Raw genomic sequence first — 16,170 nt, 5'->3', positions numbered from 1 at the left:
GAGCCCATCAAACTCCCAGCCTGGTACAACCTACTGTCCCAGCAACAAGGTCAAACAGTGCACCAGGAACCCAACTCAATGAACCTGGCAGCATGGCTCCTGAGGTCATAGAGTTTGGGCATCTCAATTTACCACAGAGGTGTATGGACATCCTAAAAGAATCCAGGAAACCAAACACAAGGCACTGTTACTTTGACAAGTGGAAGAGATTTGTTATTTGGTGCCAGAATAAACAAATCAACCCAGTTGATTGCACTCCTTCCAACGTTGTAACATACATGCTCCACCTGCTGGACGCAGGTTTGGTTTTTAACTCTCTGAAGGTACACCTGGCAGCCCTCTCGGCTTACACCACATCCCATAACAAAGTATCGTGGTGGAAAGTACCAGTAGTTAAAGCCTTCATGGAAGGAGTAAAGAGACTTCACCCTCCTATTTCGAACCCACCGCCAGGATGGGACCTCAATGTGGTGCTAGCTAAGCTCATGGGCCCCCCTTTCGAACCCATGCATAAAAGTAGTCTCAAACACCTGACTTATAAAACGGCCTTCTTAGTAGCCATTACCTCTATAAGAAGGGTCAGTGAAATTCAGGCTCTGTCAGTGCAGGATCCTTTCTTTACTATCCACAAAGACAAACTGGTTTTACGCACACACCCTAGGTTCTCACCTAAATTTATATCTAAGTTCCATGTAAACCAGTCCATCGAGCTTCCGGCTTTCTTCCAGAACCCGCAAAGCTCAGCTGAGGTGAAACTACACACCCTTGATGTGCGTAGGGCGGTCCTCTACTATGTAAATAAAACCAGACCGCTAAGGAAAACAGATCAACTGTTTGTCTCCGTAGCTACAGGCAGAGAGGGGGATCGCGTCTCTAAAGGCGCGATCTCGAAGTGGATTATCAACTGTATACAGCTGTGTTACTCTCTTTCTGAAAAAACTCTGCCTTTTACGCCAAGGGCCCATTCTACTAGAGGCATTGGGGCCACTCTGGCTTTCATTGCAAATGTTCCCCTCGACACCATTTGCAAAGCAGCTACTTGGAGCTCTATTCACACTTTTACTCAGCATTACTGCATTGACACTCATTCCAAGACAGATACACAAGTGGACAAGCGGTTCTAAGACACCTGTTTGCTCATGACCCTTCTCACATCCCACCTCCTTCTTCTGGTACTGCTCGCTAATCTATGCACAGCATGTGATCTAAGCAGATTCCACAAGCCTCAGAAGGGATACATTACTCACCGTAATCGTATTTCTGATGCTTGTATCTGCTTAGATTCACATGCGACCCACCCTTCCTCCCCTCCGAGAGAAGGCGCATGATTGCTTGTAGTCTTACCTTTCTGTCTATCTGCTTGGATTATCTGTACTCACGCTACTCCTCATGCTTCCTCATGTCAGAAAAAATACAATCTGAGGATCCTAGACGCGTGAGGGATCTTGGGTACAGTGGACGTCACACTAGGGATAGTATTACTGGCACGCCTGTGTCGACGCCCATTTTCAAGTTTCGAAAAACAAACTGTAATACTCTGCAGCTTCCACTAGATGTCGGCCTATGCACAGCATGTGAATCTAAGCAGATACAAGCATCAGAAATACGATTACGGTGAGTAATGTATCCCATATATATATATGTCAAACAAAAGGTGAAGGTGCTGAAGAGAAAGAGAGTTCCACCACAAACACCTACCAAAAAAATGCCCAAGCACACAAGACTTCAAAGTGTGTTCTAAAATGTCATTTATTTATCCAAAAAGAGTGAAAATAACATAAAAAGCATACATAGCAATGCCTGGGCAGACCAGGTGTCTAGCAGCACTCACCCACAGCGGGTGGAAAACGCCACGCGTTCCGCTCGTCTCGCGAGCTTCCTCAGGCTTGTTGTAAATCCAAGTGTTAGTTTACTCGTGTTTTTATACCCTTGCAAGGGAGGTGATTGGGTCTGCCCAATTGTGCAGCGCACGTAACGTGAGAAAAACGTAAATAGTTAATTGGTTAGAACTCTATGGTTCTAATGACAACAAATTCGCCATTGTTCAGTATGTAAATACATAGTAACCCACCATTGCGAATCACCTAATTCCCCATTAATATGCTAAGTGTATGCCCGCTGAACAATAAAACTAGACAGCCCAACACCTCCTCTTGCTTCACAAAATGTTAAAAGAAATAACAACGAGTTAAAGCGCCAGTGCGTCTGTTTAATATATGACTGCGCCGTGATAGAGAAAAAGTATCTTTACGGTGCTGATATCTATCCGCTAGTGGCGTGAAGTGCCCTAAAAACAAATGTCTGCAGCTGCTGCCCTGAAACCACAGCGCCCGCTCTCGTATTGTAAAATGAGCTTTCAAGTGAAAGCCTACATTGAATGTAGTGAGTGCAATACGTCAAAAACTAGGACACAGTTACCTCCCAGCCTGAGATCTAATGGGGCGCATAAGAAACAAGTATACATTTTTCTGCAAATGCTAAAACATATCTAGAAGAAACTTCATACAAGTTATTAATGTATAAAACAACTGGATAACCTTAACCAGTATTAACGTGTATATAAATATATGTATAAAGGTATGTCACATATGGTTAAAAACTCATAATTGCTGCTAAACCATGCTCCTGTTTTGTTTAACACGATAGAAAAAATGCAATGCATAAGCTAAAGTGACAGGATAAGTCTAAAGGCCAAAAGAGGAGGTAAACTGAGTATGCCCTGAAAAGAAGAAATAATCATCTACCAGAGACACATAATGTACCCTAGTTACTAAGGATAAGGTAGCACCGTATTCAAGATGGCAGTACCAGTGTATGGCCATATAGAAACAATAGTAATTTTCACTACACGGAGCGAGCATATGTAGTACAGACAGCATGATTCTCAATGACATATTAACGATTAGTGAAATATCACTAAACAGAGTAAAGTGACTAGTGCATAAAAGTGCAACATGAGACAAAAACTTGAAACTAAGTCCCTAATCAGTGCATAAATGTGGCTGTATAGCATCCAAGTATCCATGATTTTTTTGAGTATGTTAAATCATATGATGCACACAGCCAACACAACTTTAAGCAACAGTCTATGAACCAATAATACTCATATATGCAGAATGTGAGGATGAATAAACAAACTAAGGTATATAGGTTGACATAAAGTCCCACCTGGATCTCAGTGTTTGATTTATCATTCATATAGGAACACATACATCTCTGAGTCTATGTTAAGACCATTGGGTTTCAAAGTGTCATATTTGCATATGAGCTTGGCTTCTATTTGATGTAACTTAAATTCTCTATTGCCAAGTCTTTTATGTTGTGGTATATGGGCTAGTCCCTGGAAACTCATTTCTTTTAAATTTTCGCTGTGTTGTTCAGCAAAGTGTTTTGCCAGTGGATAAGTTTGATCTCCATTTTTTATAGCCCTGTAATGTTGCAAAATGCGCAATTTAAGTGGGCCTATTGTTGATCCTATATAATTCAGACCACATCTGCAGGTAATGGCATACACAACAAACCTAGTCTGGCATGTTATTCTGTGTTTGTGTTTCCATTGTGTGCCATCAACACCGGTGAATGTTTTTTTGGATACAAAATTACACATTTTGCATTTACAACATTTTTTGAAACCCATATTGTTCTCTCTTAGGAGCCAGCTTGGCGATTCATTCTTAGTCATTACCATACTTGGCGCCAAGATATTATTTATTGTAGGGGCTCTGCGGAAGGTAACACTAGTTCTTGTCTCAAGGACTTTACACAAGTCTCTATCGGTGGTCAAAATGTTCCAATGTTTCTGCATTATGGCTTTCATCTGTTGGGCTTGTTGATTGTAGCCTGTTATGAACCTGATCGTCTCATCTTTAGGTTTAATTTTGGGCTTAAAAAGACTGCTTCTAGGAAGTTGGTCTGCTTTTTCAAAGCATTCTGTCACCGTGCTTTTAGATTATCCTCTGCTTATGAACCTTCTGCCGATATTTTTGGCTTCTTCCTGAAAGTCTTTCTCCTGTCTACATACACGTTTGGCTCTCAAGAATTCTCCATATGGTATGGATTTCTTGAGTGATGTGGGATGATTGGAACTGGTTTCCTTTCTATAGAGTGTAGATTTTATCTTGTTTTCTTCTATTTTAAACAACACATCTAAAAAGACCAATTCATTTTTTCTGACAGTACTGGTCAATTCCAGATTATATGGGTTGGAGTTCAAAATGGAGATGTATTTCTCTAATTCATGTTCAGTACCATCCCATATTAGGAACAAATCGTCAATAAAACGATACCACATCACTATGTGTTTGGTGAAGTCTTCCAATTTCTTCACTCCCACTGTCATTTCCCACCATCCCATATACAAATTTGCATAGGTAGGTGCCATGTATGACCCCATGGCCATGCCTTGTGTTTGCCTATAGATAGCATTATCATACAGGAAGTAATTATGTTCCAAGCAGAATGTCAACATATCTAATAGCATGAGGTTGTGTTGACGGTAACTCACAGATCTACTTGCTAAAAAGTACTTGCATGCATTTAACCCATACTGATGATGTATCAAAGTGTAAAGTGAGACTACATCTAGAGAGACCAAAAGAAAATTAGAATCCCAGTTAACATCATTAAGCTTAGTAAGCAAGTCGGAGGTATCTCGAATATATGAGTTCAAGCTCAATACAAAAGGTTGGAGAAAATGATCTAAAAATCTCAAAGTGTTCTCCAATAGACTGCCTATCGAGGATACAATAGGACGTCCGGGAGGGTCAATGAGGCTCTTGTGGATTTTAGAATTAAAATAAATGAGGGGAGTAGTAGGATGGACATTCTTCAAATAGAAATATTCGTCCTCATTTATTAGATTCTGCTCACTCCAGTTATGTAACAGAGTGTGGAATTCCTGATTAGTGATTGTAAGGATTGATTTGTCGACTTTTTCATAACATGATGTATTCCTCAATTGTCTGCTGGCTTCTTTGTTATAACTAATGCTGTCCATGATTACTATACTGCCACCTTTATCCGATGGTCGAATGACAATATTATGATCTTTACGCAGCGTTTCCAAGGCACTGAATTGCGAAGACATATATTGAGCGTAGCCTGCTTAACCCGGTAGCACCAGCTCAGTAATGAGGCAGAGCGCAATTTGTTGGCTAGGCTATATCATCTGTTTAATATATATATATATGTATATATATATATTATATATATATATACATATATATATAATATATATATATCCACCTATGTCAAGTAAATATAACAAGCCTTTTATCTTTTTTTACCTCAGCTACTGGTTGTTATGGGTCTTATTTTTGCCTCTCTGAGTCCAATAGCTTATTGTGTGAGTGGGGCCGGGGACAGGTAAGTCTAAGATATTCCCCTACGTGGCCCGTCGAAAGCACAACAAGGTCTTAGAACTGAAAGCCATCCTTTTGTCCATGAAGGTTTTTTTCCCGTTCTGATGGGCAAAGTGGATCAAATTCAAATGGACAACACCACTGCAATTTTTGAATGAAAACAAGCAAGGAGTTATCCACTTTTGTGCTCTCTGCCTTATGGCTGTCCATCTCTGGTTTTGGGCAGTTGCAAACAATGGGCCTCATTACACGGAACGCGGTAAGGGTTTACCGGTACCGGTAAGGGCACCGGTACCGGTAAATCTCTTACCGCCTTACTATGAGGTCCCTTTGCCAGACCCGACCTCAACGGCTGGTTTTAGCAGCCGTTAAGGAACGGGCCCGCAAAGGGACCTTTGTGCCAATTACAGTGGTGCAATTTGCGGTACCGTAATTAGCTCCTTCCCCATTCCTATTGAGCCCTACGGCGGCAAAAATGGGAATGGGGAAGTGCCTTGATGAATGGGGAATTACCGCCCCCGCTCACCTTGGAGTAGGGCGGTAATTCCGCCATCCACTAAGGCGGACACGGTAAAATACCGGCGGCAACCATGGCGCTAATAGCGCCATGGTTGCTGAATAAATTCTTGTTCTGGGTGTCATCAACACAGAGGCAGATAGACTCAGTTGAATGTTCCACTCCCCTCACAATTGGGAACTCCACCTTGATGAAGTTAAGGGAATTTTTTTGATGGGGCATCTTTCAGACAGACAAATTTGCTGCAAGCCACAACAAAACGTGTCCATCTCATGCGTCCCATATAGGAAAAGGTTGTAATTCTTTGGAGGATGCATTTTTCCATGTATTGGTCAGGCAAGCTTGTCTCTACCTTCCATCTGATGCCATTAATAAATGTTCTTCATAGGTTCAGGCACAATCCAAACTCTTTAGTGAGTCTCATCACTCTGAATTAGACATGCACATCCTGGTGCTCCAATCCACTACTCTTCCTACAGCTTCCTTTGAGGAGAGACCTTCTGTCTCAAAAGAAAGGGCTCATCCTTCACTCTCCCCACTATTGCTTGCCAGACTTCCGTCTGGACTGTCAGCGGTGCCTCTGCCCTCTGCTTTCCTCAGCATACCATTAGCCACTCTGAACCTTATTTCGACCCTTGTCGCCTATGACCTCTCAGCCCTGGTGTTTGGTAACTTCTCCAAGCTTTGCTTCACACTGATTCCGGGTTCCAGAAGATTGCCTGTTTACAATGAGAATGTGGTTTGCTGCTTCTCGCTTCTCTTATGTCTGGGCTCCTCTTCCCTTGTGGCTGATGCCTTCCACATCTCATGGTACTGCTGTTCTACCCACAGTTACCACAACCAACTCCTTACACGTGACAGTCTTTTTGGGCCTTTCTCCAAGTCCTGGCCTATCCATCATGCTCATAGAGGCAAGACTCCAGGAGTCTGTTTTATCCTTGCAGTGTATTATTTAGATGGCTTGTAGGTGTAGACTCATCACAACACTATGCTAATAGTTCACTGTTCACACTGCGCGGTTTGCTTTGCCCACATGGACTGCTGAAACTGCACCAATGCTAATTGCCCACATTCCACTGTTCACATTTCATGGACACTCCAGCACATATACTGAACTGTTCACACTGCAACACTTGCACTGCACTCATAATAACAACTCACACTGTACTCGCTCTGCTAATAACTCACTCACACTGCATTAGTCAAAATGTACTGACAAAGAAGTTTTCCAAACTCCATGCAAATGATGATGTGTAGCATCTCAACTGCACACACATTCCCACAGAACCCTCTACTCTGGCTGCAAAGCCACAATGTCAAGGTATGCAGTGTTTATAAAATGTAACCCTTTTTATCCCCCCACCCCCAAATGCATTCTGTATACAGGTTTTTGTTATAAAATACTCGATATATGTGTGTTTCACTATAACATTTTCGATATAAAGACCTGTAACCCAATGCTAACCATACATGGTGGTGCTGAAGCATAGGAAGTGCTACAGTGCTAGTTTAATCCTGTTGAATCCATTGCGCCACGCTATACTTACCAAATTCCTACATACTGTATAGCATTTTATACGGCCAGTCTCACCCCAGACGTTTCGATCTTCTTATCGCATAAACTTGACAGTGTGAAATTCTTTGGCATAACATAACCTGAACTGATCAGTCATATTATGCGGCCTCCCTCTGTTCAATCAGAATTTATTCAGACAGAAGACCAAAAAGAAACACAGAGTGGCACACAACAGTACTTGAAAAAAGACTATTAGCAATCCGCGGACTACCAGCACTCACTACAGTACTGAAAATACAGAGTGCCAAACAACTACTTACAATGCTTATTAGACTGAGCAGAGTGATAGTGAGCCAGAGGAAATGAGTGCTGCCTGCAGAAACAAATGGCAGAAGTAGGGTATAAGAGCAGTTGGGGTAAGGGATGGCAAAAGAAGAGAAGAGCCAGGATCTCTGTGTTCCTCCCCATGGCTCTGACATGACAGCTCACCCAACACTGCACCTTTCCCTTGCATGCAATGGTAGAAATATAATACGCTACTATAGCATAACAATGTACACCTAGTCATCTAAAGTCTACATGAAAACCTGGATTGATGCAGAAGTACACATTCAAGATTCCAAAGAGTGCAACAAGACCATACCAATTTCAGATGTGCACTATTAACTACAGAGAGAGTATTAGTCTCCCATTTTTACACAGGCTTACAAAAGTGGTTTAACTTTTCATTAAAACTCTCACATAACATGGTTGATTCCAGGTAATAAATACTGGTAGCGTGTCGTGTCACTCCACATTCCTACCATCATTAACAAAGTTATGGGAGACTTTCAGAATCATAATATGAAGGAAATCCCTAGCGGGAGGAGGTGCTGTGCCACTACCTCAGAACATCTGGCGCCATCTTTTAAAAGGGCTAACACGTGCTATTTAGCCACCCTGATCAACCCTCCTCTGATTACAGGCTACAGTCAAATAACAGGGCAACTTTCTTGGACGGGACATTTATGCCGGGAGTTTTCTTGGGTTGATTCACATTTTCTATGATCAGCATTTTGTTGCGTATCTAGGGAAATTGCTGTTTTTCTGGTCTGTCTGGTCTATACATTCTTGATGTTCATAAACTGATAAGATAGCACAGTGAATACAATACTCGCCTTTGAGATCTGTGTATAGCATTTAGGTCACAGGCTGGCACAAAGCAACTTTTACTTCTTCCTGAGGTTGAAAAGAACAAGTATCTTTGACTAGGGTCATTTTAACAATGGTTATTTACAGTGCCACAAAACGGCAAAAGCTGTGTTACTAAGTGCTATGTATGGACTCATGTTATTGTTTTAAGTTTTGGTTTTTACTAGATGTCTTGTGAATGGAATATAGCTCGCTGTTTCAAGTAGTTCTGGTCTGAAAATTGAAGGTTCTCTCTTAATTCCACTGCAATGCTTCAGGTTACCTTTTATAGGTTCCACTTACGGTAATATGCTAGCCCACAAGAATATCTCCTGATGTTCCCCTTCAGAACTTAGTCAGCTACTGGATAAGCTAGCAGCTTTCAGAGTCTCAACTCTCTCTCATTGTGCTGATTTGTTTTAATGTAATTCTGCCTTGGTTTTTAAAAGGTTTTTGAAGGTTTTCCAAGCCCATCTAGCTAAATGCCCATTTCTCCTGCTGCTGGCAAGGTACATAGTGTGCAAGTCAATTTTGGAGCAAATGCATTAGTGTTTTTATAGGTTTTAATGCTATCCTGCCTGTGTTTTCTAACGTTTTGCAAATGCGTCAGCTGCCCCGATCAGCATTTCTCTGGCCTGAGAGTGCCTTTTGGAGCACATTCATTTCCCGCCCCTGTTACCAGCCCACTTTGAAATTCTGCCTCACACAAACATTCCCTTCCCATTGATTCAGTCGAAAATACCTAAACCTCTCCCATGGATCAGCTTTTTTTCCGATCGTAGCCAATTAAGTTTGGCATGTGGAATTTGGTCTCCCACCATTTCCATCCTGTAATTTTTCTAACATCTTCCCCTCTCATGCTCCCAATGTGTTGTTGATCCGGTCCAGCGCTGGACATAGAGCAGGTTGTCCACTAAACAGAGCTGTTTCCTCAAAGTTATGTAGGTTCACCCTACTGCTACCTGTTAACCAAACTAAGCAATCACAGGTCAGGAAAGAACTTTGAAAGGGGTGTGTCATGGATGACTTGACGAATCCCACAAACTCTGGGGAAACAGTTAATGGGTATTTATTTTAAAGTTTATTAGAGCTTCAATTAAGGAGTGTCTCTGACTCATTTAACCTCCTGCAGGATCCCACCACTGTAACCCAGGCTTCCCTATTTCCTGGGATTCAATTTGAGATTGGTAAGCCCTATTGTCTAATTTAACCTACTCTGGTGGTGAGGTCTTAAAGACTGTAGCCTTATACTCCCCACTACCCCCAGGGCTTTCTAAGGATTCCTACTCTCTTGGTGCTCCACAGTGTGATCAATCTGTGTTTGAGATAGTGCCTACCCCTTCACACTCTCACCTTCTCTCAACCCTTCTCTAACTCCCATCCCTGATCTTGTATCTCTCTCTTCCTGTTCCCCTTCTACTCTCCTCCCTTCTTCTCATATCTCTACCACTCTCTCATTCTCTGCCTATCTCTCTCTTTACTGCACCCTCTCTCTCCCCCACCAGCTCTCTCTCCTATGCATTCTTTCTTTCCCCTTAGCCTTCTCTTTCTCCAATCCTCCGTCTCTCGCTCCCTTTGCCTCTCCTACTACTTCATGTCTTTACCCTTACCCCTCTCCTCTGTCCCTCCAGCGTGCTCGCATTCCTGCTTCTCCCTCTCTCCCGCTTTTCTGCATCCTCCCCCTTTGCATCTATCCCCTGTTCCTTTCATTTCACTTTCACTCTCTCAGTCCTGCTGTCCAAACTCTATGGGCCTCATTACACGGATGGCCGTAAGGATTTACCGGTACCGGTAAAATACTGGTACTGGTAAATCCTTACTGGCTTACTACGAGGTCCCTTTGCGGGTTGGGGGATTTAACGCCTGCTTTTTGCAGGCGTTAAAAACTAACCCGCAAATGGACCCAGGGAGCTAATTACGGTACCGCAATTTGCGGTACCGTAATTAGCGCCTTCCCCATTCCCATTGAGCCCTATGGGGCAAAAATGGGAATGGGGAAGGGCCAATGGTGCATGGGGAATTACCGCCCCGCCAACCTTGGAAAGGGGCGGTAATTCCCCTTTCCGCCAAGGCGGTGCCGGTATTTTACCGGCATGAACCATGGCGCTAATAGCGCCATGGTTCTCCGCCATCCGTGTAATGAGGCCCATTATCTCACCTCTACTCTCACTCTGTTCTATCTCTCACACCCTTTCTTTTCTCACTCACACTCTATCTTATACTCTCACAGCCACAGTTTCACACTTTCACACTTGTACCACTCTCTCTCACTTTCCATATCTTACCTGCACTGAGATTTAAAAAAACGCAACAGACCTCTCAATACTCTACCCCACCGTCCATCTGGTTTCTCAGTCCACCACCAGACCTCCTGAACTCACCCCAAAACATTTCACTCTGTCTCGTTTTCGCAGGCTTTTTATACTTGTGACTTCCTGGTTCTTTACCACCCCCACCTACCCATTGGGTCCATGCCGCATCTGACCCTATTCTTTTCCCCTGAGGATGGCTGATCACACCGCTTCACTTCAGTATCCCCTTTGACCCCACTCCCGTCTTGTGCACATCTTTTCATGCAGTCTGGCGTCCCATTCTACTTTTGGAGTTATAAGTTATACCCAAGGCAGTTTCGCTGGAGGCTGGTGTGCACCAGAGTTCTGGCGTCTGTGTCCGATTCTGTGCCTTTATCTGACTGCTTTTTGGGTTTTTCTGTAACTGTGCTGCATTCTGGATTGTGCAGTCCTATAAGTAATACAAAAGAACTATAGCCCCAGAAAAGAGGCAGTGGTACCACCATTTGCAAGGCACATTTAGGAGGGTTGAGCGACTGGGCCTCCCAACTCACACCACCTCTGGGGTACGATTGGCTCTGACACACACCCTGATGGGCCTTCCATCCTAGGCTGGAGGCCTACCAGCACACTCCACCTGTGAGAGCTTCTACAATCACTACCTCATGCTTCTTCACCTTATTAATTTCTTACCCTGATCATCCTTTTATTTGGTTCCCTTTTTCCTTTTACTGCTACAGCTTCCCTTTTCTAATTTTTGTAGGCGAAGGTCTGGAAATCACTTGCGGGAGCAAAGTACACCTCTTTTCAGACTAACCTAGGCACCCTGAGACTATTATGTAGGAGCAGTATGAACACTTTGTAACATAACATACATTTCTATCATGCAACACTTCAGAGCTGACTGTTCCATCAGTCCCATCTCTTTCATGGCTTATAGTGTAGTGATGCTACTTGTGAGAGAATCCATGCTTTCTTAGAACTAGGCTTTTAACTGGCTTCAAGATAACTCAATGAACCTGAGAGGGAGGCCCACAGTATGGAATTTCTGGTATTCTTCTTGAGCGTGGCTACAGGCTACTGAAGATATTAAGCTGTCAAGCATAATATTTCAGAGGATGTTGGAAGATCCCAATATGTAGTGCTTTTTCTAGTATCAACCCATTCCAAGGTAACTTGTGCTGTGACTTTTAAACGTACACATCTGGACACAGTCGGTTGCCCTGGAGTCACAAAATCCTATGATGTGAGATTGTTCACCCGTACAAGCGTGAAGTCAATGCATATCACTTGGTGTATTCTAGCCTTCACAAGTAGCCTCTCCCTGTCCTCTTGTCCTTGAATGTTGATTTTTCTCTCCGTAAGTTGTCCTCCTGATGCCACACAAAATGCTTCAGCTGTGGATATTTTCTGGGGAAATCCTTTGAGGTTTTTTAGATCTTGGATAGCCTCAGTCTCACCCTTTCCAGAGTCTTCTATATGGCTTAGCAGTGGGAATAAAACAGTCTGCCATTGTGTCAGCCTCTTCTGTGTTTTGCGCTGCTTCTTTCTAGATTTACTGATTGTAGCGTGTGATGCTGCTCACTGATTTTTGTTTTTGTATCTTGGTTTCCAGTGATGCTTTTTGATGCTTCTTGTAGATTTTGTAATTTGTCTCTATGTGGTGAGTGATAGTGTCCACTAATTGGGTTGTTTGTTTCTGTGCTCTCAGTCATGCTCTCTGGCTAGAGAATCTTCTTTTTAACCTAAAAAGCTCTTTGTCTGCCCATGATCACTGATAACTGTTGTGGAGTTTGCTGTCTGTCTCTCCATGGTGATCTGTTTGTGGTGTTTGTCTTTCCGTGGTCTGTGATCTCATGGAGTTCGTCCTATGTATGTCTGGGGCCAGTGATACATTTAATTGATTGATTTCATTGATTTTTCTGGTCTCTGATTCCCCCTCAGGAATAGAGAGTCTCTCTGACGCTGCTGAGATAGAAGTGGATGAAAAGAGAATGCCATCCACCACTGCAATCCCAGGGCCACATGCCATGCAATCTTTGGGACCCAAAGATGCACAACCACAGGTATAATGGTAGATCTTTGACATGCAGAGCTCTGCCTGCAAGACTCAAAAGAGATATAATGTGTCTGTTTCCGTATTAAATGTGGCGTAATTACCAAACCCAAAAGAAAAGCAATCACAGGTACCATGACACTTCTTTAATAATGGATTTCAAGTACAGGAGTTCTGGCCCATATGTCCAATTTACAGTTATGGTTGGATGCTATTGTGAAGCTTGTTTGTGTTCCTAAAGGTGCTGTTCTTACCCACTGCTCTGGTTACTGTTGGAATCAGAGTTCAATATACAGAAAGTTGTGGTCGGCAGTGTATTTGGATCAATGTTTCTGTTTGCTTTAACTTGGTGCTTTTATTTACAGGCTAAGCCAGCCGAGGTATGTGGCCAGTACCTTGTTGAACTGCAGAGGGGCCCGACTGGCTTTGGCTTCAGCCTACGAGGAGGCAGTGAGTACAATATGAGCATCTATGTCCTGGGTATAATGGAAGGAGGCCCTGCCGAGAGGAGTGGCAAGATGCAGGTAAAAGGCTGCCTAATCTATCAGTGTATGCATGCAACAGTCTGACTCTCTGTGCATCCCACTGCCTCTGCATCTCATCTCTATGCCTCAGTCTGTCTCTGTGCGTAGCTATCTGACCATATATGCAAAAATATGTCTCTACAGTCATCTACCTGCCGCTAGTCATGACAGCCTGTCTCTTTGGATAGCGTTTGCTATGTCTCTTTGAATCAAAATCTCTGTTTTTCTGATGTGGAAGGAAGCAGGACTCTTGATATGGCTGAAGTCCCATGAATTCTACCTCAAACACAAGTGGTAAGCAGATTAAAAGTCACCCACAGTGTTTTCTTTAATTGAATTCTGCCAAGAGAGAAAATGAGTAAACTCACAGGGACTCTCAAAACACCCCCTCTCAATGCGGCACAGGGGGTGACGAGATAGGGGGCCTTGCAGGGCCTAAAGGAAATTGAGGTCCCACTCATATAGATCCCATTTATGTTTTTCCTTGTGGACGGGGGAAGGGGAGCCTCTGGAATGCTGGCCGCAGCAACATCCTCTCATAATGGCTGCTGCCTTTAGAGCATTCAGCGGTGAAGCTCCATTTTACACACAGTGGCAAAGTCCCCTGCCTGACCTATCTGGTGGATGGTGGGGTCGCCAAAGGCACTGTGCCCCACCAGAAGCCAAGTGATGCTGGGCCAGTGGACAGCATGGGCAGGATCCCCTGGCTACCCACACCATGCCACACACGGTAGGCAGGTTCTTGACACCTTTTCACTGTGGATGCACTTGCAACTTTTAAGGAGTTAAGGAAGCCAAGCTGGCTGCTTTTGCTCACCCAGGCCACTAGGCACTGGTAAAGAAACCCAGTATAAACCCAGAGGGGTGTCACACGGGCTTGCAGGTAGAGACGTGTCCACAAAGCCAAAGGGAGAAAAGTACACAAGAATCAGGAGTACAAGGAGTCCTGCAGACAAGAAATGATAGACAACAGAGGCAGTGAACAGAAAGGGGCAGAGAGTACAAGTAAAACAAACACGTAGGTATCCTCTTGGGGTGTACACAGATTGGGGGAAGAGTTTCCCACAGAACTAGGGAAACTCCAGCCTTCTGAGCGGGTTACTATTACAGGGCCCCACTCTGAATGCTCACGGAAAGGAGCAACAGCAGTGGGTGTCTTTCTGGACCCTAAGGCACAAACACTGAACACTGACTGCCTCCTGAAACAGGATCCAGCACACTGTTAACAATGACACAAGGTATAATACTGAAACACAACAAAGGAAAGGGGCAAAGATTGCCTACTAGAAAACCCAGCAGCCAAACTCTGAACAAAGGACTTAGACAAGGCACAAGTGAAGAAAAGAACTGTAACAGAAATATCCAGTGGGAACAGGAAGTCGAAGAGAGCAAGGTTCAGGACAGAGAACCGGAAGAAAGAAGAAAAGCAGGAAAACTAGAATCTAACTGCAGGGGTAAGGAGACCAGAAACTGCAGACTGGTAACAAGGAACAGTAGCTCTGGACTAGAATAACAAGAGTAGGACTGCAGAGAGAAAACAAGGAAACTGTTGCTCTGAAGTGGGATAACACGGGCAGGACGGAATACTGATAACAAGGGAACTATGGCTCTGAAGTGGGATAACAAAGGCAGGACTCATGGACGTCATTTAGGGGTCGCCAGGAGTCGCAACTGCGACCCCTGAGGTCTCCCTAGGTACCCCTAAAAAAAAAATTACTTAACAAAAAATTAGATTCAGGCTCATGGGCTGGAGTTAGCAGCATGTGGCTCTTTGCTTCTGGAGTGGCTGGTTTTCTGATAGCTATAGCTGGTAAGATAGCTTAGTGGGTTGAGTGCTGGCTGCTGCAATGTGTGTGTAATCTGCAGGTTGCAGGTTTGACTCCCAGCAAGGTCAACTCAGTCTTTCATCTTGATGAGGTTGATAAATGAGTACCAGCACACGTTGGGTGATATTGTATGTATATTTGTTATATGTGAAGCGCTTAAGCATAAGTGCTATATAATAGCACATCATTATCGTTTGCCTTGGACGTCTGCTTGCATTCACAATGATTTGGTTATATGGGCCTATATGCACTATTAATGATACATATGGTGATCCATTCTTGCATGAAATGTATATCGCTTTACAGTGATATCGTAACCATATTGTTCGTAGTGTACTTAGAAACAATGCAATGTGATGCTAATTCCTGTTTTGTTGAGGGGTGAAAGGTTGTGTTCCATCGCTTCCCGTGATGTCACTTCAGGGTGAGGTCAAATGATATCACTTATTTTGATGTCATCAGAGGTCAAGGGTTGTGTGATGTCACTGCCGCTACCCCTAGCATTTTGGTGAAATGGCGTCTCTGGCAGGGCTGAAGACTGATAACAGGGAAACTGTAGCTCTGAAGTGGAATAACAAGGGCAGGGCTGAAGACTGATAACAAGGAAACTGCAGGTAGGGAACAAGAATAATTAGTGTTAGAGAGCAATGGGCTGTACACAGGGAACATTGGACTGCAGGCAGGGGAGCTGGGCTGCAGTATAGGAAGGGCAAAAGGCAGGGGTGTGAAGGCAGAGTAGCAGGGCTGCAAGGCAGGGAGCACAGGACTCTGGAACAGAAGCAGGTTCTGCAAACAAAAGGATACAACAGAAATCCAAGGATCAAGGCAATACGGCAAATCAGGCTAAAACAGGAATTTCATTGCAAAGTGTAAACAGGGGTACCTCTTTGTTCACAAATGAATCTTCACT

At 43.6% G+C, this 16,170-nt stretch overlaps 1 protein-coding gene across 8 annotated transcripts in view; it reads left to right on the top strand.

Annotated features, from left to right (window-relative positions):
- MAGIX (MAGI family member, X-linked) overlaps positions 1 to 16,170 on the top strand; it is a 916,967-nt gene that overhangs the window by 705,945 nt on the left and 194,852 nt on the right. For all 8 annotated transcript variants that reach the window (XM_069645279.1, XM_069645280.1, XM_069645282.1 and 5 more), the window contains 2 exons: positions 12,799 to 12,920; positions 13,276 to 13,434. In XM_069645279.1, coding sequence (XP_069501380.1) covers positions 12,799 to 12,920; positions 13,276 to 13,434 — 281 coding nt within the window. The remainder of the gene's footprint in view (positions 1 to 12,798; positions 12,921 to 13,275; positions 13,435 to 16,170) is intronic.

This window comes from Ambystoma mexicanum, chromosome 2p (genome assembly GCF_040938575.1).
Source record: "Ambystoma mexicanum isolate Mex_15411 chromosome 2p, UKY_AmexF1_1, whole genome shotgun sequence".
Lineage (NCBI taxonomy): Eukaryota > Metazoa > Chordata > Amphibia > Caudata > Ambystomatidae > Ambystoma > Ambystoma mexicanum.
The sequence above is the reverse complement of the archived record's forward strand: the minus strand, read 5'-3'. Positions and strand labels throughout refer to the sequence as shown.